We start from the raw sequence: 23611 nt of genomic DNA, 5'->3' as shown, positions 1-23611 counted from the left end.
TTGTCAGTAACTCGTTTGTCAATTGTTTCAGGGCGGTTCGATGATTACAATGATGGTAAAATCAAATGCAGCCAGCTGGGGTTTTAACACTTTATTCCTATTCCTTTATTATTACTCTTGACAAAATAAAATACCATTTTATACTAAAAATGTTAACTATACCAGATGTGTGCTCTAGTGGTGCTTAATCCCAGTCCCATTGATGATCCCTTTGCATATTTTTTTTTTAACTGATCTCCACAATTAACAAGGCACATATTATTAACAAAATCATACCATATCACATTAATAACAACCCTTCATGAGCCATTTAAAAATCTGTCCAAAAAGCATGGGATCATTAGGGACTAGAGCGTAGAATCATTTCACAACTGCATGATTGCTTTCTCCTGCTTTACCTGCCCACAACAGCGCTTTCATTGAAATAGCAAATTTTTAACAAAGCTATGTACGCATGCATGCTATATTCAGAAAATATATAGGTAGCTCATTACAAATCAGATGCATATTAAACAGCAGTCACACAGAAAAATATAGTAGTTCTCCATCACACAGGTAACATAAAGACACCAATTTGGTGAATTAAAGATTAGTGTTGAACAGCTACTCTTAAAAACAAGTCATTTCTTGTAACTATATGGGAGCAATGTGAGATGCTGCTGCTCTTTTGTTTTTGTTTTTTTTCTTACTGCTCAAATTATTATTAGTTCTACTCTATGTTCGCAAAATAACAAAAAACTGTCCAATTTCCTTTCTAACAAATCACATGTAGCAATTTCATATTCTGTCAACTCCCAGTACAAATCTACCTCTTTCCATTTATTCTTTACAACACACGCATGTTTTTTTTTTGCTTTAGGATCAGATATATCTGTTAAATGTATGAGAATGTTCCTTCAGACATATCCAATGGATTTTTTTAATAATGAAATTGCAATAAAATTTTTTTGCTACAATTGATGACTTCTTTTTCCATAACGACATACACACACTGAGCACTTCATCAGGAATAACTACGTATTTACGACGTTATATATTTAGCTATTCCTTTGGCAGCAGCACAGTGTATACATACAGTCAGGCAGTCACAGGTTAAAAGCTAGTTGCTGATGAGAGAAGACAGAGGAAAATTACCAGATTGCTTCAAGCCAACAGGAAGGGTCCTCGAACACCAATAAGAACTCGGAGCACTTTGGGGTTCACTCTAGTCAGCCATAAACAATCTCAGGCTACTGTGGACACAGGATCACAGAAATGAAAGATTGGATAAAGACCAGGATTTTAGTCTGTTTTAGTCTTTAGTTTTAGCCTGGGATTCCTGTTCTTGGCTGACTGGAAAGAACCCCAAAGTGCTGCTTTTGTAGCACATCCACCTCAATAGTGCTTATTAGAGTTACTGTATACTTCCTGTTGGCTTTAACCAATCTGGTTTAAACCAATCTGTAAAAATCCCAGAAAATCATCATTTTCTGAAATACTTAAAGCAGCCTGTCTGTCACCAAGAGTAACGACCACATCTTTTCCCATACTGATGTTTGATGTGAACATTACTGAAGCTGCTAGCCTGTATCTTCGTGAGTTTATGCACAGTTGTACAGATGTTCTTAATGAAGTAAGTGTAGCTACTACATGTATTGTACATGTCTTCTTGTTTGTTTAATTGTTGCATGTCCTGTTACTCCCGAACCTAGCACTACTTAAACTGTTCCTCAGTAATAAGCAATAAGCTGTGGGATGTGGTAACATAGTGGTTAACTACCAAAACTTAACTACCAGAAGGTTGAGTTTGAACCCCAGGGCCACAATCTTGCCTCTGCTGGGCCCCTGAGCAAGGCCCTTAATTAATAATTGCTTAGTTGTATGATAAAATGTAAGTTCCTCTGGACAAGGGTGTCTGCCAAATGCTGTAAAAGCACACCAATGTGTGATTATGAAGAAAAAAACATCAGCGATGCGCTAACCATATGGAGGTTCATAAGGTTGACAAATTAACATTTAATTTGTATCCTACTTCTGTGAAACACACAATACTTCCTTCGTTTAATTAGAATATATACATTTTATAAAGCAGAACTGAATTACTCAGTGTTCTTTATCTTTTGATTTGGATTTTCTTTGGCATGCCATGTCTTTAAGTTTAGAGTCTAGTTTGCGTTGCAGGTATGCTTTTTTGTTTGGATCGATGGACTTATCCTTCTGTCCGCTGCCGGCATACAGCACTCCCTCTTTGCTTATTCTCATACGAGCCTGTGCCTTTGCTTTGTCTCCACATCCATGGACCTACAAAATAATAAACTGATTATAGCAGGATGCAACACTGGACATTATGAATGATAAGTAAGTAAATGAATGAATAAAAAAATAGTTGAGACCAGTTATCCTGCTCTCAGGAGAATAATGGGATGTGACCTTTTGGTAGTTTTTATTTATTATTAGCAGTGTTAGCATTTTGGCTGAAGTATACTATTACTGTGAATGTTGTCATTAAAGCATGTGCTACCTCTGGTATGTGGTGACTCAGGCAGTACTGTCTGTTACAGTAGACACACAGCTGCCCCAGTGTGAGCACACTGGCTTTACACTTCATGAAGCTACACACGCTTTCTGCTTTCACCACAGCATCAACGAGTGCATCAAAATCATCATCAGCTGTAGCAGCTGCAGCAATGTCCACAGCCCCTGCTTTCATTTTCCCCTTTCCTAACAGAGAAAGGCACAATGACACAATATTAATGTTACATAAACAGGTGGAGAGAATGAACCCAGAACAAAGAGATAATATTAAACACTCTGTCTTGAAGAAATCTTCACCGCCCTTGAGCTTTACTAAATTTTGTAGTTTTACAATCAGAAACTGAAATATGGACAACTGGAATGATATGACATCAATCTCAACAAAATTTCCCATAAAATTAGCAAAATTCCAGTGATATAATTAGTTGCAAATAAAGTGTCATATGATCTCAATTTAATATACAAATACTCCTGAAATACTCCTAGATTTTGTTAGGAACATGACTAATAATGAAGAGAAAAGAACATACTACAGAGCACCATCCAATCCATTAAAAACAGGGCAAGAAATAATTATTTGATCCCTGCTGGTAAGTTTACCCCCTTACAAAGAGATTAACGGTCTTGAAATTTTATGCTAGGTTGATTTTAGACATTTGGAATTTGACTTTGCTCACAAGGGTTTCTTGACCAAGTAAAATTTCCATAAAAAATTATGGACTATTCATTTCTTTGTAAGAGATTAAAATTACAAAATCAGCATGGGATCAAATAATTATTTCCCCACTGCAAGGGCTTCCACCAAAAGCCAGTAATCATCTCAGGAGGATTTTAGAAAAAGAAGCAACCAAGAGACCATGAGTAATTTTGAAGGAGTTGAAGAGAGCTGCAGCTCTAATGGGAAAAGCTGTTCACTGGACGACCGTATACTCCACAAAACCCTCCACAAAGCTGGGTTTTATGGGAGAGCTGCAAGCCAGAATAAACCATACGAGTTTTTTTTTTTTTTTTTAAAAGACATTTTTGAGGCTAAGCAAACATGTGGGGGAAAAAGATTTTTGGTCTTGGCAGAGAATACTTTATTTGGTGGAAACCCAACACTGGCATTCATAAGGACAAGCTCATTCCCACAGTGAAGCATGATGGCATCATGTTATGGGGAAGTGGGATTGATGCAATCAAACACAGATAAACCCCCAAAGAAAACCTGTTTCAGTCTGCAAGAGATTTAAAAGAGGTGGAGGTTCACCTTCCAATAGGAGAATGAGCCTAAGCATGAACCTGAACATGTTTAATGGCCTAGCCCTTATTCTGATTAGGTATATGTGACAAGACTCAAAAGCTGTATCTCACCATCTGATCTGACACAGCTTATGACATTCTGCCAAGTTCAACTGGCAAGAAAATGATGTCCCGGGTGACTTACATTTACGATCAGAGGCAAGAGCAGTTCTGGCTCAGGGGTGAATACGTAAGCAACCAACAAATTTCAATAAAACCTACTTCGCACTTTCAGTCATTAGACAAATCAAGTAGTAAAATTCACAATTGAGGTCATTTCATAATGCTACAAAAACACGGAAAAGGTCAATGGGGTGAATACTTTGTCACACCTTTGTTCTTCTTTGTGGATGAGCCTTTACTTTCTTTAAGATCTCTCTCTAGTCTTTTGCTCTGAATTTTCTCCTCCCGTTTTTCTTGCTCCCGGCGCATACGCTCTAAATGCAAGCTTTTCAAATCTACAGCAGGCTTCACTATTTGCTTGTTGGACTCTCTTTCTGTTTGTTCCTCTGGAATCTGGATTTCTGCACTTGTGGACTCTGATTCCTTTTCCAGTCTCTTCTCTGGCTCTGCCACTGGTTTGGAAACGGTGACATGGCGCTCTTTTCCTGTTCCCTTGCTCACATGCTTGAGTTTCAGCTCCTCACAGATCTGGTGAACCAGCAGACGTTCATGTGAATTCAGAGAGGAAGGAAACTGAAGCTCTGCCTGACTTTGGTTGTCCAGGAAGATAAGCATCTGCTGCCGCAACTCTTCTTTCTTAATTTGAGACTCAACCTGATTGTCTGCTTTTGGTTTGAAAAGGCGTGACTTTAGATTATTGCCAACGTTGGAATCATCCTCTGATTGACCACTTCCTTTGCTTTTTCTCTCAAAGACTTTATTGCACTTCTTCTCAACCCCTTTGCCTTGTTGGTTTCCTGCCTTTGTTTTACTGGAAGATGCTTTAATGTTATTTTGTTGGTCTTTAAAATCACAGTGGTAGTTTTCAGTCACCAGGTCCTCCAAGTACTCGAAAGCGGTGCGAACCTCGCCATGCTCAGACATGTAGTCAACCAAGCTTTTGAGAAAGTCATGGTTTCGGACAGTCTGGGAATCGCATACCACGACCAGCTGACGTCTGGCACGTGTTACAGCCACGTTGATCCTTCTGTCCTCCGCAAGAAATCCAACTTCTCCTGCAGGACCAAAGTGAAACACTCAAATGAGGTGCTGATCATTTAGATCCTATTCCTCTTGTTATTCAGTAGTTGCACATATGCTAGTTGCTCACCTTTTTTATTAGATCTAACCAGGGACAGCAACACTGCCTCCTTTTCTCTGCCTTGAAAGCCATCTACAGATTTGATCTCCAGGTCCGGGTACTGATTTGAGAGCTTCTGTCTTAGCAGATCTACCTGAAACATAAACAGAGAGGTTTACTACATAAAAGTAATGCATCATGTAACAGGAAAATATATTTGCAAATTTCTTCAAGAAAAAAAACAATCTCTATAATTGTCCAGACAGGCATCTTCTACCTGTAGGTTATAAGGTGCAATGACCGCAATGTCTTTAGCCTGCACTCCAGCCTCAGTCAAGGTTCTCACATGAAGAGCCACTATATCAACTTCACCTGAGTGAAAGTTACACAGTAATTGTTTAGTCCAAATGTACAACTATGTGATATCAAGCGAGCAAATAATAACGGAAAGGCATAATATCTGATTATTACCCTGATTGCCTTTCGACTGTTCATCTGTGTCCTCCATTTCATTAAGACCACAGCCAGCAGTGTCAACTAAAAGCAAAGGTATGCTGGTCTCCTCAACATGAGATACACCAGCCAGGCCTCTGATTTAAAAAAAAAAAAAAAGAAATTTCACTTAACAGCAACAATGAGATATTATGTCTAATCTAAACCAGACAACAATGTTACAATTCCAGTAGCGTTCTAGCTGTACTGTGGATGTGACCTAATATTTAAGCACATACCTCAATAAATGTTTCTCGACTGAAGGATGTGCGGTCAGTTTTCCTTGGTACATCTGCTCTGACGCCCACTGCATAATGGCACTGTTCATACGGTACTGAGTGGTCAGCATTCGAACTATCGAGTCTCCGTACTTCTGAATCAGCCGCTCCATTAAACTCACAGACAGACCTTTAGCAGCTGCACTGTTACATCCAGAGGAGGAAAATAAATTCAAAATTGCTTCAGAATTGTTTGAAGTTGTAGTTGCACAAAAAAAGATCATCATGCTCTTCTATAATTATTAGTTTTTATTAAAAGTGACTATATATATATATATATATATATATATATACACATATACACTTTGTCAGACAATTTTCGAATAAAGGTTTTCATTCCTTTTATTACACTTAATTTATAATTACTATTTATTAAACTTAATTTTCTAATTACTAAATTAAATGATGTAGAGGGAGTGTGCTCAATTAATATAGTAATAATATAAGGCAGGTATGTTGTGAAATATTATGAGGATATTTCCACTGCTGTGAAATGTAACTGTAGCTTTAAATTTAGGCACTTACAGCATAGTGAAGTGGTAACATGGCTCTTAATAAACAGCTGCATTTTGGGTGATGTCATGTTAGATATATGAAAATCAATTGTCTCATGTCACTCAAATCAATCACGTTGAAATGATGTACGCATTTGTATAAAGTAAATTCAATGAACCTCTTTTCCAGCGTATATGTTAGTGTAGTAAGGTGTCGGTAAGAGGATTCTTACATTATTCTGTCCGATACCACAAAACATTTGAAAAATAAAGGATTTCATAATGAAATATAAGCGTAAAGTTAGGTTCTCGGCATACTTCTGAGATTTAATTGTGGGTGGCAGCTGCTTGTAATCTCCCGCCAGGATGCACTTGCGTGCTTTGAGCAGTGCGATCCAACAGCTGCTCTCCAGAGCCTGAGCACATTCATCTATCACCACCAGGTCGAAATGCTCGCTTGGCAAATGCTTCAGTGGACCATCATTACTAGCTCCTGTGTGTGACAAATATTACTTCAGATCCTGAAAGGCAAAGGAAGGCCCATATTCTCTACGACTGGCTGTTTAAATATTAGAGGTTTATACAATAGTACAGTACTACACACCAGTGTTAGTTGCCAGAATAACACTGGCTCTTTTCAGGATTTGGGTGATAGCCATCTCCTCCCTGCTCTTTAGTTCCTTTCGCAGTTCTCCTATTTCTCTCCTTAGGCTGCTTCTCTGTCCTTTGTCACGTACTTTCTTTATCTGACTCTATGTCCAGATAAATAGGTTTCAATTACATTTAGTATCTGTCACAATACATTAATAAAGTTATATCATTGAACAAGGGATAGAATCACATACCAGAACATTTTGTTTAAACAACAACAAAAAAAATGCTATATTAAATGTGTGATGGAAAAAATTGAAGCTTACAAAGGCTTTATCCATGTCTTTTCGGACATCTGCGATGATGTTGGTGTTGTCGCTCTGTGCAAGCACGGCATCCAGGGAATGTTTCTGGATCGACTCTAGCAGACGTGCTGGATGTCCTAGGCGCAGGACCTTAGCCTTGCATTTAGCCAGGCGCTCCACTAAATTATCCACAGCCACGTTGGATGGAGCACAGCACAAAACCTGCAGAGATTACCATCAGTGGATCATTAGAAAGTAATGAACCAACTGAAATTTGTTAGTTTCACCTTCACCGCAGAGCTTAAGAAATGCTTTTTAGGGAGCTGGGATGTGGTTCATAACTTGAGTGAAAGGGCAGGAGAGAAAGAGGGCTTCCGTGTCAACCTTAACTAATCAAATAAATAAAGCTTTTTAATACTGATGGACAGTTAGTGGGATTTGTTTCCAGTGCTCTCTATAGTGTTGGTCTAGTTACAGACTCACTTGATTTAATCAAACCCTGCTGCATTGGTGTTTATATTACATCACAAATACACAGAAAACACAATGCATATAGAGACTGGCAATTGTTTTTTCTTTCACTTTATTTTGGTGTTATTATGCGTAGTAAGGCACATCACATCTTCTGTGTTCCACAGTGTTCCCCTGCCTCTCATGGTGAATGTGTTATAGAAACTAATGGTGCGGTCATCAGATAACGTGGGTTAATTTACTTTCTGAACAGGCGGGTTTGCGGACCTGAGTTGTGTTCATGTTCACGAGAATCGCAGCTCAGTTCCAGTGCAACCAAACTCAAATCACCTCGTACAGGTATTCTTGGGTTCAGTACAGTGATGTGCTTCCCAGTGCACATGACAGCTCTCTCTCTACCATTTTTCATGCAAATCTTGCTTTTTTCAGAATAATTTGCTAGTGTGAAAGCCCAGAGGTTCTGGTTGAGGGAGTGCATGTAAAACCTGAATATTCTTTTAATGTTTTATTTATTATTTCATAGATGACTACCAGAACATGTTGGTTGTACCTTCTGGCCTTGTTTTACTGCCTGTAGAATAACTTCCACCACAGTTGTGGTTTTTCCCGTCCCCGGTGGTCCGTGTATGATAGCGACGTCTTTCTGAGCGAGTGCAAATGAAACAGCCTCCTGCTGAGATCTGTCTAATCCAGCATTAATCCACTCTAAATCATCTGAGCAAGTCAAAGAGAACTTTCGTTTGTACATTGTCTGATCCATATTTACCTGGGAAAACCTTGTCAGAGGTATTAATGAAAAAAGAGGACTTACTCTGCTGTAACAACATTCCAGGCTCAGAGTTGCCAAAGAGGACACTTATTAGATGTGCAGCAGGACCACTTCTGTATCCATTCAAAGAGTTTAAAGCACTGCAAACAAACAGAAGAATGATTTTTATTTACCAGAGCGTAAACTGGACAAACAGAAAGCACAGATGAAACCAGGCAACTTACCGAGTCAATCGTTTATAAGTTACATCATTTGCAAGCTTCATAATATTATATAGTCCATCACTTTCCAGGTTGAGGCCATCATGTGTTTCGTCAAAAGCAACTGTTACTGATGCCTGTGTCACACGGGTTACCACACCCGAGCAAAGCTGATCAGGCTGACTGCATCCTTCTGATTCATAAAGACCCACAATGTCTCCTGAAACAAGAGCCAACAAACCAGTTAAGACAAAATGCTACAAAATGCAATAAGCTTTGGTATTATTCTGAATTCAGTAGGAAATGTAATGCATTACTGATTACAGGTCTTAATCTACAAGCATGAAAACATTTTCATAAATGGAAATGCATGATGAACCAATGAGTGTTGGTCTAGGGGCTGATGAGGGATGAGAGGAATGAGGGTTAGGGTTAGGGTTAGCATTGTCTCTTGCAAGTTCATTTGCTGTCTATCTGCTTGAATAATTGATTATTGATCAATTTTAATCTTTGGTTTTGTTGTGCAGTCACAATTCATTGATGTGAACAAGACCAAAGTCAAGTTGCAAGTCTTCTTTGATTATGTTGGAGTTGAAAGTTACATTTGTGATGGGTCCAAGTCAAGTCGTGTTAATCGAGTCCACAACTCTGCAATAAAATCTTTTCATTTAGGATCACAAAGACTCACAAATCCGTCAGCAAATTCCCCTTCAAACCTTTTCAAATAATGCCAACACTGTGTACAATTATCACAGGATAAAACCTCACCAGGTCCGAAACCGTGACTGGGAAGAAGTGAAGGTCCGATACTTTTCCGAGGCTCAAACGAAACCAGAAGTCTACCATGCATTCCTGTCCTCTGACTTCCAATTTGAAGTTTCAGCAAGCATACTCCTTTCTGTTGTAGATTTTTTAGTGACAGATTCTTTTGCCATGCCCTGAAAAAAAAAAAAAAACAAGACACAATTACAATACAGACACAATACCAAAATCCGTATCACATTAACTCTGTCAATTAAGAGCAAAGTCTTGCCAAAGAACAGCTAGAGTCTCTGGATTACCTTGTTTCTTCTATCTCAGCTTCTCTCTCCTCTTGCAAGAGTTCAAGCGTTTTACAAACGAAACTTTCAACTTCCATTTCTCTGACACTGACACATAGATAAGACAACACAATCAAATAAAAACATAGAGGAAGGTGAAGCTAAACAGACACCATTACCCTCATTATAGATTAGCTAGCTAGCAAAGTTAGTTATATTCCTTTTACAAAATAACCAAATTAGACAACAATGAAAGAAAGTATAATGAACCTACAGTTCAGTCGCCACGTCTAGAAATGATTATTTGAAAATGTCTATGGATTGTTAGTAAAGGTATTTTTTGTGAGCAGACACATATCTGGTCCTGGTGCAACACAACAGAGCTAGTATCGACTCCTTCGGTAGGAGTCGATTCTAAAAACAAGTAGATTCGAATCCCATAATCAATGGGAAATTAAGAGTCGACTCTGAAGCTTTGAGTACCACAATTAATTTATTATCGACCAATATTTAAACATGTAGTGGTCAAAATCTGTTGATTTTTTTATCGCCTTAATTACATTTAGTATTTAATAAATTAACTGATGTGACATGGTGTCCTAAAAACATTTAAAAATAAGTAAATAAAAAGTTTTTTAATGTAATAGTATATTATATCTTTAATACTGCACAGTTCATTTTATTAGACCACCAACCTGTAATGTATTTTATTGTAGACACATTAAGAAATGAGTGCATGGAATCGACACCTGGAATCAATTTGACTGCAACTGAGTCGACTCCAAACGTGTATTCAATCGAACTGTCATGTCTGTTTCCATATCGGGATCGGTCCGTCCGGAATTTCATTCCTACCACACTTCTGTTATACCAATATTTTGTTTTGTTTTGTTATTTTAATGCATGCTCCACAAAATAAACTATAATTAGTAAAAATGATCGGATCGAAGATTTTATATCACAATTTGTTATAGTAGTTCTTTGTCAAAGGTGTTCTTATTTCAGAAGGGGAACTCACATTGCGGTCGAGTTTTCCCTTTTTAGAGGGGGACCGAATTTTTCTGCTACACCGGTCATCATGCTGTCTGATAAATGTCAAAGCCAGTGTAGGAAAAACGTTCCTTGTTCAGACATATTGTGAGTTTTTACACGTTTTCTTTTGAAATTAGCAAGTGATTACACAGGAACAATGGCCCGGGTTGTGAAAGTCTTACAGACATTACGAAATCACTGGAAAAAGTCGACTGTTGCTGTGTGTGTGTTGTCTTATGGTGGACGCTGGTTATACGGGAAGCACTGGTTAGTACCCAGTAATCATGCATAATATCACGTCTGTACTCTTTCAGCACAATCTGTATACAGAAAAAAACAGGTGTAATAGTGTGAGAAGTTAGAGATCTCACTGCAGGTTGATGGTTATGACACTGAAGGTCTACTTCTTCCCCATAGTGACCATGTACTACGACGAGAGGCATGTCAGGAGGCTAGGGTAAGGTATATTATTCCCATTTCCAATTCAGGTGATCTTTTATAATCACCACAAATGTTTGTTTATTCATTCATCTCCAGTAACTGCTTTATCCTGAACAGGGTTGCAGTGGATGACTTGATTACAATGCCTGTGAGAAGGAAACACATCCTGGTTTGGATACCAGTTCATTACAGTATTCATATTTTCAGGAAATCTAGAGTCACTGATTTACCTACTGACATATTTTTTTGAGGTGGGAGGAAACCCACACGAACACGGCGAGAAGATTATAAACGCAATACGAACAATAAGTGGAGCTTGGGAGTGAACCAGGGACCTTGCAGCTACAGTATAAGGCAGCATCTGTGCCATATATTTTAGGCTAACAGCCTTGAATATAGTAGACATGCTGCAAAAGGATAATAATCCTTTTACGGAATAGGAAGAATTAAGCATTAGTACAAAGAATCTGTACTGGGTTCTCTGGCTTTCTCCAGCTCTCAAAAAACATGTTGGTAGTCAGATTGGTCGCTCTAAAGAGTTTCCGTAGGTGTGAATGAGTTGGTGACTTTATGTAACCACCTCATGACTTTGACCTGGATAAATTAGTTTCCGAAGTTGAATGAATAAATGATGAATAATTTGTCAGTATGTAGATATTTGAAACACCTTAAACTACAGTTTAGTAACAGTAGTAATTTTATAGTGTAAATGTTGCCATACAGCAAGTAACAATGATCTGCTTTCTGCAATCTGCTTTTTAACCAGGAATTTGGTCAGAAATTGATTGGACCTCAGGAGTCACTGCAGAAAGCCACAGTAATCCTGAATCCTGCAGCATGCAAAGGGTTAGCATTTGCAATAATCATTTTTCAACCTACTCATCTTACCTTGCTTGTTGAACTGCATTAATCTTGCTGATTGTGGTGTTTATTTGTGCTCTTGTGCACATTTTTTCCCACACAGAAAGGCTAACAATCTGTTTGAAAAAAACGCAGCCCCTATTCTACATCTTGCTGGCATTGAGGTTAAAATTATAAAGGTATTCCACTTAAGTCTGTAGTGTTTTGTAAAATTTTTTGATGCTTAACTTATGCTAGCGATTTGACTGTTCTATAGACAGATTATGAAGGACAAGCTAAAAAGCTAATGGACCTGATGGAACAGACTGACATGTTGATTGTTGCCGGAGGTGATGGAACCCTGCAGGAGGTAAAACCTATTGTTCTAATCTCACTAGAAAGATTGTGGCATTTTGAAGGCATGTGTAAACTGTTTTTGTGTCTTTTATGCTGCTCAGGTGATAACTGGCTTACTGCGCAGAGCTGATGAGGTATGTACTGTTATAATATCCAATAGGAGAAATTTGGGAAATATGTGTTGCAGGCAAGGTATGCAGATGTAATGTAGGGGTCTGTTCTGATTTTACTGTTTACTACATTTTCTGATAGTCCATCACCTTAATCACTGAGCTACTTCTTCTATGGAAAGAAGCTTTAGAAATATCAGCATATATGTGATCAGTGGCAGAATCGGTAGGACGTGATTGGTGGATATTATGGGTTTGTGTTTGATAATTTATTCTCTTTTTTTAACATATGCTGCATTTGAATCAAAGGAAGCATTCAGTAAAATTCCCATTGGCTTCATTCCTTTGGGCTCTCGAAACTCCTTGAGCCAAAGTCTGCATGTTGTTACTGATGACAAAGTGAAGTAAGCACTCTTTTTAAACTCCCTCTTTGTACTATTTTTCTGATGAAGTCAGAGCAACTGATTGTGTAACTGATTTCTTTATTGCAGATGCATCACTTCAGCAACGCTGTCTATTCTGAAAGGGGAGACAGTGCCACTGGATGTTCTTCAGATAAAGGTACACCAGAAGTGCACTGCTGCTGTGTGGGAAAATTGTAAGCACGATTGATCATGTTGTGGTTTTTATTGCGTGTTCTCAGAGTGAGCAGGAGCAGCCGGTCTTTGCTCTCTTAAGTTTGCGCTGGGGTTCCTTCCGAGATGTCGCAACATCCATTAGCAAGTGAGAGGGAAACTATATTAATGAATTTTTTTTTCATTTTAAACTACGCACATATATTTTTGTTCATTGACATGAGCTCTTCTCTGCCTGTCATCAAGGTACTGGTATCTTGGACCTTTAAAGACAAGAGCAGCCCATTGGTTTAGTACACTTAAGGTGAGTGGTGTGTTCTGTGAACTCTTCTGCTTTAGGTTTGTGAATTTTGATTATTAAATTAACAAAGCTGTCTTCTGTATCTCAGGAGTGGCCACAGACGCACCATGCTTCTGTTTTGTACCTGCCTCCCACCCCTCGACCATTAGACCTGCCTGACGTGAAGCCTGTGAGACCCAGTCTGCTCTATCGCATCTATCGGAGACTTCAGAACTACTGGACGCCTCCTGCAGAGGGTAGAGTTGATGTGCATTTGTGAAATTTACCTTTGTCTTAATTTAATTCTGTCTCTGTGTGTGTGTGTGTGTGTGTGTGTGTGTGTCTGTGTGTGTGTGTGTCTGTATCTCTCTCTGACTGTGTGTGTCTGTATCTCTCTCTCTGTCTGTGTGTCTGTCTGTGTGTGTCTGTCTGTATCTCTCTCTGACTGTGTGTGTCTGTATCTCTCTCTCTGTCTGTGTGTCTGTCTGTGTGTGTGTGTGTGTGTGTGTGTGTGTGTGTGTGTGTGTGTGTCTGTATCTCTCTCTGTCTGTGTGTGTCTGTATCTCTCTCTGTCTGTGTGTGTCTGTATCTCTCTCTCTGTCTGTGTGTCTGTCTGTGTGTGTGTGTGTCTGTGTGTGTGTGTGTGTCTGTGTGTGTGTGTGTGTCTGTGTGTGTGTGTGTGTGTGTGTGTGTGTCTGTGTGTGTGTGTGTCTGTGTGTGTGTGTGTCTGTATCTCTCTCTGTCTGTGTGTGTCTGTATCTCTCTCTCTGTCTGTGTCTGTCTGTCTGTGTGTCTGTCTGTGTGTCTGTCTGTGTGTCTGTCTGTGTGTCTGTATCTCTCTCTGTCTGTGTGTGTCTGTATCTCTCTCTCTGTCTGTGTGTCTGTCTGTGTGTGTGTGTGTCTGTATCTCTCTCTGTCTGTGTGTGTCTGTATCTCTCTCTCTGTCTGTGTCTGTCTGTCTGTGTGTCTGTCTGTGTGTCTGTCTGTGTGTCTGTCTGTGTGTCTGTATCTCTCTCTGTCTGTGTGTGTCTGTATCTCTCTCTCTGTCTGTGTCTGTCTGTCTGTGTGTCTGTCTGTGTGTCTGTCTGTGTCTGTCTGTCTGTGTGTCTGTCTGTGTGTGTCTGTATCTCTCTCTGTCTGTGTGTGTCTGTATCTCTCTCTCTGTCTGTGTCTGTCTGTCTGTGTGTCTGTCTGTGTGTCTGTCTGTGTGTCTGTCTGTGTGTCTGTCTGTGTCTGTCTGTCTGTGTGTCTGTCTGTGTGTGTCTGTATCTCTCTCTGTCTGTGTGTGTCTGTATCTCTCTCTCTGTCTGTGTCTGTCTGTCTGTGTGTCTGTCTGTGTGTCTGTCTGTGTGTCTGTGTGTGTGTGTGTCTGTCTGTGTGTGTGTCGGTCTGTGTGTCGGTCTGTGTGTGTGTGTCTGTATCTCTCTCTGACTGTGTCTGTCTGTGTGTGTGTGTGTCTGTATCTCTCTCTCTGACTGTGTCTGTCTGTGTGTCTGTCTGTGTGTGTGTCTGTCTGTGTGTGTGTGTGTCTGTATCTCTCTCTCTGACTGTGTCTGTCTGTGTCTGTCTGTGTGTCTGTCTGTGTGTGTGTCTGTCTGTGTGTGTGTCGGTCTGTGTGTGTGTGTGTCTGTATCTCTCTCTGTCTGTGTGTGTCTGTATCTCTCTCTCTGTCTGTGTCTGTCTGTCTGTGTGTCTGTCTGTGTGTCTGTCTGTGTGTCTGTCTGTGTGTCTGTATCTCTCTCTGTCTGTGTGTGTCTGTATCTCTCTCTCTGTCTGTGTGTCTGTCTGTGTGTGTGTGTGTCTGTATCTCTCTCTGTCTGTGTGTGTCTGTATCTCTCTCTCTGTCTGTGTCTGTCTGTCTGTGTGTCTGTCTGTGTGTCTGTCTGTGTGTCTGTCTGTGTGTCTGTATCTCTCTCTGTCTGTGTGTGTCTGTATCTCTCTCTCTGTCTGTGTCTGTCTGTCTGTGTGTCTGTCTGTGTGTCTGTCTGTGTCTGTCTGTCTGTGTGTCTGTCTGTGTGTGTCTGTATCTCTCTCTGTCTGTGTGTGTCTGTATCTCTCTCTCTGTCTGTGTCTGTCTGTCTGTGTGTCTGTCTGTGTGTCTGTCTGTGTGTCTGTCTGTGTGTCTGTCTGTGTCTGTCTGTCTGTGTGTCTGTCTGTGTGTGTCTGTATCTCTCTCTGTCTGTGTGTGTCTGTATCTCTCTCTCTGTCTGTGTCTGTCTGTCTGTGTGTCTGTCTGTGTGTCTGTCTGTGTGTCTGTGTGTGTGTGTGTCTGTCTGTGTGTGTGTCGGTCTGTGTGTCGGTCTGTGTGTGTGTGTCTGTATCTCTCTCTGACTGTGTCTGTCTGTGTGTGTGTGTGTCTGTATCTCTCTCTCTGACTGTGTCTGTCTGTGTGTCTGTCTGTGTGTGTGTCTGTCTGTGTGTGTGTGTGTCTGTATCTCTCTCTCTGACTGTGTCTGTCTGTGTCTGTCTGTGTGTCTGTCTGTGTGTGTGTCTGTCTGTGTGTGTGTCGGTCTGTGTGTGTGTCTGTCTGTGTGTGTGTCTGTCTGTGTGTGTGTCTGTCTGTGTGTGTGTCTGTCTGTGTGTCTGTCTGTCTGTGTGTCTGTCTGTGTCTGTCTGTGTGTGTGTGTGTCTGTCTGTGTCTGTCTGTGTGTGTGTGTGTGTCTGTCTGTGTGTCTGTCTGTCTGTGTGTCTGTCTGTCTGTGTGTCTGTCTGTGTCTGTCTGTGTGTGTCTCTCTGTGTGTGTGTGTGTGTGTGTGTGTGTGTCTGTATCTCTCTGTGTGTGTGTGTGTGTGTCTGTATCTCTCTCTGTGTGTGTGTGTGTGTGTCTGTATCTCTCTCTGACTGTGTGTGTGTGTGTCTGTATCTCTCTCTGACTGTGTGTGTGTGTGTGTCTGTATCTCTCTTTGACTGTGTGTGTGTGTGTCTGTATCTCTCTCTGACTGTGTGTGTGTGTGTCTGTATCTCTCTCTGACTGTGTGTGTGTGTGTGTCTGTATCTCTCTCTGACTGTGTGTGTGTGTGTCTGTATCTCTCTCTGACTGTGTGTGTGTGTCTGTATCTCTCTCTGACTGTGTGTGTGTGTCTGTATCTCTCTCTGACTGTGTGTGTGTGTCTGTATCTCTCTATGACTGTGTGTGTGTGTCTGTATCTCTCTATGACTGTGTGTGTGTCTGTATCTCTCTCTGACTGTGTGTGTGTGTGTCTGTATCTCTCTCTGACTGTGTGTGTGTGTGTCTGTATCTCTCTCTGACTGTGTGTGTGTGTGTCTGTATCTCTCTCTGACTGTGTGTGTGTGTGTCTGTATCTCTCTCTGACTGTGTGTGTGTGTCTGTATCTCTCTATGACTGTGTGTGTGTGTCTGTATCTCTCTATGACTGTGTGTGTGTGTCTGTATCTCTCTATGACTGTGTGTGTGTCTGTATCTCTCTCTGACTGTGTGTGTGTGTGTCTGTATCTCTCTCTCTCTGACTGTGTGTGTGTGTGTGTGTGTATCTCTCTCTGACTGTGTGTGTGTGTGTGTGTATCTCTCTCTGACTGTGTGTGTGTGTGTCTGTATCTCTCTCTGACTGTGTGTGTGTGTGTGTCTGTATCTCTCTCTGACTGTGTGTGTGTGTGTGTCTGTATCTCTCTCTGACTGTGTGTGTGTGTGTGTCTGTATCTCTCTCTGACTGTGTGTGTGTGTGTGTCTGTATCTCTCTCTGACTGTGTGTGTGTGTGTGTCTGTATCTCTCTCTGACTGTGTGTGTGTGTGTGTGTGTGTCTGTATCTCTCTCTGACTGTGTGTGTGTGTGTGTCTGTATCTCTCTCTGACTGTGTGTGTGTGTGTGTGTCTGTATCTCTCTCTGACTGTGTGTGTGTGTGTGTGTCTGTATCTCTCTCTGACTGTGTGTGTGTGTGTGTGTCTGTATCTCTCTCTGACTGTGTGTGTGTGTGTGTGTGTCTGTATCTCTCTCTGACTGTGTGTGTGTGTGTGTGTGTGTGTCTGTATCTCTCTCTGACTGTGTGTGTGTGTGTGTCTGTATCTCTCTCTGACTGTGTGTGTGTGTGTGTGTCTGTATCTCTCTCTGACTGTGTGTGTGTGTGTGTGTGTCTGTATCTCTCTCTGACTGTGTGTGTGTGTGTGTGTCTGTATCTCTCTCTGACTGTGTGTGTGTGTGTGTGTCTGTATCTCTCTCTGACTGTGTGTGTGTGTGTGTGTGTGTCTGTATCTCTCTCTGACTGTGTGTGTGTGTGTGTGTCTGTATCTCTCTCTGACTGTGTGTGTGTGTGTGTGTGTCTGTATCTCTCTCTGACTGTGTGTGTGTGTGTGTGTCTGTATCTCTCTCTGACTGTGTGTGTGTGTGTGTGTCTGTATCTCTCTCTGACTGTGTGTGTGTGTGTGTGTGTCTGTATCTCTCTCTGACTGTGTGTGTGTGTGTGTGTGTCTGTATCTCTCTCTGACTGTGTGTGTGTGTGTGTGTGTCTGTATCTCTCTCTGACTGTGTGTGTGTGTGTGTGTGTCTGTATCTCTCTCTGACTGTGTGTGTGTGTGTGTGTGTCTGTATCTCTCTCTGACTGTGTGTGTGTGTGTGTGTCTGTATCTCTCTCTGACTGTGTGTGTGTGTGTGTGTCTGTATCTCTCTCTGACTGTGTGTGTGTGTGTGTGTGTGTCTGTATCTCTCTCTGACTGTGTGTGTGTGTGTGTGTGTCTGTATCTCTCTCTGACTGTGTGTGTGTGTGTGTGTCTGTATCTCTCTCTGACTGTGTGTGTGTGTGTGTCTGTATCTCTCTCTGACTGTGTGTGTGTGTGTGTCTGTATCTCTCTCTGACTGTGTGTGTGTGTGTGTCTGTATCTCTCTCTGACTGTGTGTGTGTGTGTCTGTATCTCTCTCTGACTGTGTGTGTGTGTGTCTGTATCTCTCTCTGACTGTGTGTGTGTGTGTCTGTATCTCTCTCTGACTGTGTGTGTGTGTCTGTATCTCTCTCTGACTGTGTGTGTGTGTGTCTGTATCTCTCTCTGACTGTGTGTGTGTGTCTGTATCTCTCTCTGACTGTGTGTGTGTGTCTGTATCTCTCTCTGACTGTGTGTGTGTGTCTGTATCTCTCTCTGACTGTGTGTGTGTGTGTCTGTATCTCTCTCTGACTGTGTGTGTGTGTCTGTATCTCTCTCTGACTGTGTGTGTGTGTGTCTGTATCTCTCTCTGACTGTGTGTGTGTCTGTATCTCTCTCTGACTGTGTGTGTGTGTGTGTCTGTATCTCTCTCTCTCTGACTGTGTGTGTGTCTGTATCTCTCTCTGACTGTGTGTGTGCTGTTATGGTTTCAGAGCCCCATGTGGAGGCAGAACCAGAGCGCTGGGAGGATAAACAGATCTCTACACTGGAGCTTACAATCAGCACACACAACAGGAATCCAGTGAAAAAAGTAAGTCACTTTTAAAAAAATGAATACATTTAATATTAATTTTTTCAGACTGTTGCATAAAGAATGGTATTCTGTAAAAGGATATAATTTGTTATAAGTTATTAATTTGATGACTGTATCTAGTGTAGATGAACGTGGTAAGAGAAGAGCATTTCACACTTCCTGTAGTACCCCCGAGTCCTGGGTTATTATGTTTCAGGTTTCATGCTACTCACACTTTACCCCAGGATTAACAATGAATCTTGGCTACACATAAGTGAATGTTTCATACTGTGATGGGAAAAATCTTCCAGATTCTGATTGGGTTTCTGTTGCTAACCATCAAATCATAAGATTCTAAGACTGCGTCGTTTCACACTGTATGTTTAGCACTGCATTGTGGAGGTAAATTGCTGCTAACCTTGCTCCAGAATAAGGTCTCATAACCCGGGGTAAAAAGTGGTGCTAATCCCAAATGTTCCTCTAACCTGGGTTCAAAGTGCAGTTTAGAACAACAATAACCCAGGGTTTAGTGCAGTGTGAAAAGCCCTGGAAAGTCAAACGTGGAAGCAAAATGTCTTTGAGGCTCTCTAGTGGCTGACTCATATCAGTCAATAGGACAAATGGTGATATTTCATTTTAAGAAATATTATCATCATTAATATAATGATAAATAATATCATTTTAATACTCCACCAAAGCATTAATAGGAATAGTGTTCTGTCATTTATACAAGTTTGGTTGACTAATATCTCCCCCAATGTTAAAACTAATTAATGAGCTTATTGAGTTATGTACGTGATAGCTGAGCTTTATGAATGTGCACCAATTTTTCATCACTTGACTTATTTCTGTAGGAAAATCAGGTCTTGTCCTACTGTAAAACTCTTCTGATGGTCCATCATCAGGGACTATTCTTTACATGTTGTCCAGCTAGTCTAATCTAGCTCATTGCACTGATATGATAACCAGCACGAGTAAACAAAATGATGGCAGAATTCAAGTCAGCACTAACAAAATTCATTTATTATTCACTGTATTACTTTAGCCGACTCTTGAATTATCTTTGACGTATAGTTCATTCGTTACGGTTAGACAATCACTCCTTTTTAAATGAATTGCAAGGACAGAATTAAGATCAGATCCAGTGCAAGGACTTTCTCATGCAGATAAGTCAGAGGAGTCAGAGCCAGATAAATACCATATATATCATTTATTTTAAATAATAAAACTAAATAAAACTATATCATTAATAATAATAAAACTATAGCTGTGAAAATCGTACGAGTTCAATATAGCAGTTCAAGAGATTTCACTGTACATGTAAGTATGCTCACTTATGAACTTTTTAATATATGCGAGCGAGATGAATGCGAGTGACGCCATGTTTCCTGCACATGCTCCAGCTCCAAGATGACTGTGGCTCTGGCTCCAGTTTCACTCCAATAGTGACTCCAAATTTAACCCAAATAAAGACTGATTTTGCAGCCAAATAATGAAGAGATTTTACACATTACACATTAGCCTGAGTTTAAGCTTGTGTGAAACAAACAAAACGTATCCATAAAAAAGACAAATAAGACTAGCCATTTAATTAGGACTATAAATGCTCACTAGTAAAGTAGGAGCAGTTCGTGCTTGTGGTATCTGAGGAGCGTTGCTGTAAGATTTATCACATTTAGTCAGAACTTTGCTGGTTTTAGCTCCCTGTTGTGTGATTGGTGTTCACACGTGAACATGCGCATGAATGTGTAGAAAATCCATGTTACCCATACTTCTGGAAATCTGGAGGAAATCTTTAGTTTGCTTTGTTCTATTAATGTATTTAGAAATTAGAATGTATCCAAGTGTCTCACACAGAATGTAGAATGTGTCTCACACCTTTTGGCTTATTAAATATTAAATCGACCGTGTCATAGAGATCAAGGTCATGCTTCATAAAACCTCTGCCAATGTAAAAATAAGCCGATCGGGTGACTCACTGGGGTGACCCCGAACAGGGAGCAGCCGAAAAACAATAACTGATATTTAATCCTAAGTGTTAATCCTAAACCTTTTCCCAACTTGTAGCAATAAAAATTAGAATCTTCTGTAAGGGATGTAGTTTGACACATCTATTTGACAAAAAACACTAAACATCAAATGTATATTTTTTTGCCTTTGTTAATGTGATAGAGGTCGCAACTGAAAACTGTGCTATTTTAATTGTTGATTTATTTTTTTTCATGCAAATTTTTATCCCAGCAGAAAACTCGGTTCACTGAAGGGAAACCGCCTTTACGTTCCACAGCCTCTTAGCCCTTGTTTTTTCTTGGCCGATAGGAAACCATGTTGATTTATTTTTTGATATATCAGCCGCTCGGATTCTCTTGTTAGTAATACTGGCATCACTGCTATTATTTTGTTGTGACTGATGAAATTAGTGGTTGCTAATGAGTTACTGTAATACCTTGCTGTAAATTAAAAAAAAGACCTAGACACTACTCATCGCCTGTCTTCCTCCTGTAGCGGACAGACGACTCCCTGGTGCTCTCTGTGGAACCAGACACACTTACAGTGGGACAGTTCATCACAGAAGGGTATTTATTTCAATGCAATATTTGAACTTGAGAAAGACAGAGGATGTGCATTATTCTGCTATGTATTCTGCCAAGGATGTAGTTTGGTGACTGGTGTAATGAATTAGAATGATTTCTATGCAGGACTAAAAAAGCTGAAAACCCATTAGAGTACACAGAGAAGGCACTTCAGATCGAGGCAAGCGTATGTCGCCTCACTGTTCCCCAGGTGAGGATATGTTTTTTATCAACAGTGTTAAAATGACTGGTTATTAGTTAATCAACCAAACATAGTTGGTGCTGTAGAACTCTTGTATCTGATTGCTCAGAATGTGTTAATTCTTGAATCTGATTGCTCAGAATGCGTTATTTTTTTATACAGCAATTTGTGCTGGTGCATGTCATAAAAGTTTAAATCTAGCAATAGTCCCACTGAAACCATTACAGTAGAGTAAGTAACATAATCAGGAGACATGGCAAACTATACATTTTTTTTCATCTGTAGAAATATAAATATTCTAGCTTGTTGGCTGAAGATGAAAAGGAAGAACAGCAATGATTACAGTGTGGTTATACAAAAATAACAAACACTGCCCAATCTTCTGGTATCCTCCATATTTATTTTATAGTAATGCTGTTGTTTTGTAGTAAATTAAAGGACGTTTTCCTCCATCTTGCTGCAAAAAAGTGACTTGAACCCATGTGATAAATGTGAACGTGTTTCACGTTTTCAACATTAAATAAGTGAGAAAAGGTGTGTAGGCTCCCTTTTGAGTCTGGTTCCTCTCAAGGTTCCTTGCCAGTCAGCTATAGCTACAAATTGACAAACATTTTAGGTTCTGTAAATCTGCTTTGAGATAATGTTTATTTTTAAAAGTGTTATACAAATAAAATTGAATTGAATCATCATTCTTTAATGAAAAACAAACGTGTAAATTGATGACAAATTGCTGTGTTAAAGGGAGAAAAACACGGTGTGTAATTTGCTTTTACAGGAAAAATAACCACAACAACCACCATATTGTTGTGGATTACTTTCCTATAACAGCATGTTTTATGGTGTTTTATTCCTTACTTATCCCACCAGAGAGCTGTACTGAGCCTTGTGCTAACTCTGTTCTGTTTCTGATGTTTTGATCACAGCAGGACGCTGGCTTTTTTGACATTGACAATGAAGCGTTTGAGGCCATGCCAGTGGAAGTAAAGCTTTTGCCACGAAAACTGAGGTTCTTCTGCAGCTCAGAGCGCAGAGACCAGCTAGCAGAGATCAACTGACAGAGATGTGTGCTGAAACACATCATAGGGAAAGTATTGAGCTCGGCTCTCTTATTTATTGGACTTAACCAGCTAACTCCACAGCATCCTGATGTCAATATGTTGTCATCTGTATTCGATGGTCGAAAGATTCCCCTTGGATACGTACAATGCATCCAAGCTTGAAATGAATGTGCTGCAATACACATAGCACCAGAAAGCTGGGTGTGAAATGTTTGCTTTGCTGAACATGTCTGCAGTGGAAGGAAGGTAGAGGACACAACACCGTTTGCTTAATATATAACAAACTCTTCTGTTTGCACATGGACCAAGGACCAGACCAGAAATAACAGGAATCATATGAATCATTATTACAAATGATCATGTAACAGAAGCCACATTAAAAACATGACCAAAAGCACAACCTGATTCATTTAATTTATTATTTAATTTTTCATTATGAATAACTTGTTTATTGTGTCAGAGAACACTCATCCTGAAACACCTTAATCTTAATCTACCTAAATAAATACAAAACTCCCAAGCTTCATGTACAAGTTATGAAATAATACAACAGTGCTGCACACTAAATGTAAAGGGAAAAATTGTAAACTCCATTTTGCTGCTTAACTATATGTTGAACAAAGCAAATGTATTTCATTAAAAACTTCCTATTTCTAGAAGATATGGACTAAACAGAGCAGGACAACATTTACAGGGGGGGGTGTTTTCAGTATACAGATGGCTAGCTGTCATTGCCAGTGACCTGGAGGCAATTAAGTTTATTACATTCACCATCTGTCAAACAGCAGGTTTGTAGAATTTTTCTCCAGCTTATAAAGAGGTTGGACCAAACTCTTAAGCCTAGTGTAGTATGTGGTATTGTGTGGTATGTGGTTAAGGTTGTGTGTTTGATTCCTACATCCACCAAACTGCCACTGCTGGGTCCCTGAGCAAGGCCCTTAACCCTGGGTATAAAAAATGAGCTAAAAAGTCGCTCCAGATAAGGGTGTCTTCTAAATGCTGTAAATGTAGTACAAAGGCCTGGTCTGGGTGCAGATGCTTTCAATAGACACAGCTGTGGCTTCTGCTTGAATAGAATGAAA

The 23611-nt window shown here is 40.1% G+C and overlaps 2 protein-coding genes across 6 annotated transcripts; one reads left to right on the top strand and one right to left on the bottom strand.

The window, feature by feature from the left end:
- Positions 1 to 76: 76 nt before the first annotated feature.
- Positions 77 to 10512, bottom strand: ighmbp2 (immunoglobulin mu DNA binding protein 2). 2 transcript variants are annotated; one of them, XM_027161335.2, is made up of 16 exons: positions 10374 to 10512; positions 9700 to 9786; positions 9407 to 9576; positions 8663 to 8858; positions 8481 to 8578; positions 8220 to 8383; positions 7220 to 7420; positions 6907 to 7054; positions 6621 to 6795; positions 5770 to 5952; positions 5510 to 5628; positions 5316 to 5410; positions 5069 to 5192; positions 4128 to 4973; positions 2501 to 2700; positions 77 to 2280 (listed from the first exon to the last, which is right to left on the bottom strand). In XM_027161335.2, the coding sequence occupies exons 2-16, from the start codon at positions 9774 to 9776 to the stop codon at positions 2083 to 2085; spliced, it is 2994 nt and encodes a 997-aa protein (XP_027017136.2). In that variant the 5' UTR covers positions 9777 to 9786; positions 10374 to 10512; the 3' UTR covers positions 77 to 2082. The 2 variants fall into 2 exon arrangements, with proteins under 2 accessions (XP_027017136.2, XP_027017135.2); XM_027161334.2 differs by lacking the exon at positions 10374 to 10512 and adding an exon at positions 9953 to 10109.
- Positions 10513 to 10703: 191 nt separating this feature from the next.
- Positions 10704 to 22926, top strand: agk (acylglycerol kinase). Of its 4 annotated transcripts, none has more exons than XM_027161344.2 (16): positions 10719 to 10977; positions 11128 to 11167; positions 11269 to 11320; positions 11918 to 11997; positions 12116 to 12191; positions 12269 to 12361; positions 12450 to 12482; positions 12768 to 12862; positions 12950 to 13019; positions 13102 to 13181; positions 13280 to 13337; positions 13423 to 13570; positions 18617 to 18714; positions 21202 to 21272; positions 21396 to 21480; positions 22395 to 22926. In XM_027161344.2, the coding sequence occupies exons 1-16, from the start codon at positions 10947 to 10949 to the stop codon at positions 22524 to 22526; spliced, it is 1242 nt and encodes a 413-aa protein (XP_027017145.2). In that variant the 5' UTR covers positions 10719 to 10946; the 3' UTR covers positions 22527 to 22926. The 4 variants fall into 4 exon arrangements, with proteins under 4 accessions (XP_047678025.1, XP_027017144.2, XP_027017145.2 ...); XM_027161345.2 differs by having other exon boundaries at positions 10720 to 10977; positions 11269 to 11299; XM_047822069.1 differs by lacking the exon at positions 11269 to 11320 and having other exon boundaries at positions 10704 to 10977; positions 22398 to 22926.
- Positions 22927 to 23611: the final 685 nt, after the last annotated feature.

The sequence above is a fragment of the Tachysurus fulvidraco genome, chromosome 13 (genome assembly GCF_022655615.1).
Source record: "Tachysurus fulvidraco isolate hzauxx_2018 chromosome 13, HZAU_PFXX_2.0, whole genome shotgun sequence".
Taxonomy (NCBI): Eukaryota; Metazoa; Chordata; class Actinopteri; order Siluriformes; family Bagridae; genus Tachysurus; species Tachysurus fulvidraco.
The sequence above is the reverse complement of the archived record's forward strand: the minus strand, read 5'-3'. Positions and strand labels throughout refer to the sequence as shown.

Coding starts and splice junctions, on each gene's coding strand:
- agk (XM_027161343.2), top strand. CDS start 10,868: ATGGCCCGGGTTGTGAAAGTCTTACAGACATTACGAAATCACTGGAAA. Junction 13,020..13,101: donor TGGATGTTCTTCAGATAAAG/GTACACCAGAAG, acceptor GCGTGTTCTCAG/AGTGAGCAGGAGCAGCCGGT. Junction 13,571..18,616: donor CTGGACGCCTCCTGCAGAGG/GTAGAGTTGATG, acceptor TTATGGTTTCAG/AGCCCCATGTGGAGGCAGAA.
- ighmbp2 (XM_027161335.2), bottom strand. CDS start 9,776: ATGGAAGTTGAAAGTTTCGTTTGTAAAACGCTTGAACTCTTGCAAGAG. Junction 5,193..5,315: donor TTGCACCTTATAACCTACAG/GTAGAAGATGCC, acceptor TTTATGTTTCAG/GTAGATCTGCTAAGACAGAA. Junction 4,974..5,068: donor GGTTAGATCTAATAAAAAAG/GTGAGCAACTAG, acceptor TTGGTCCTGCAG/GAGAAGTTGGATTTCTTGCG.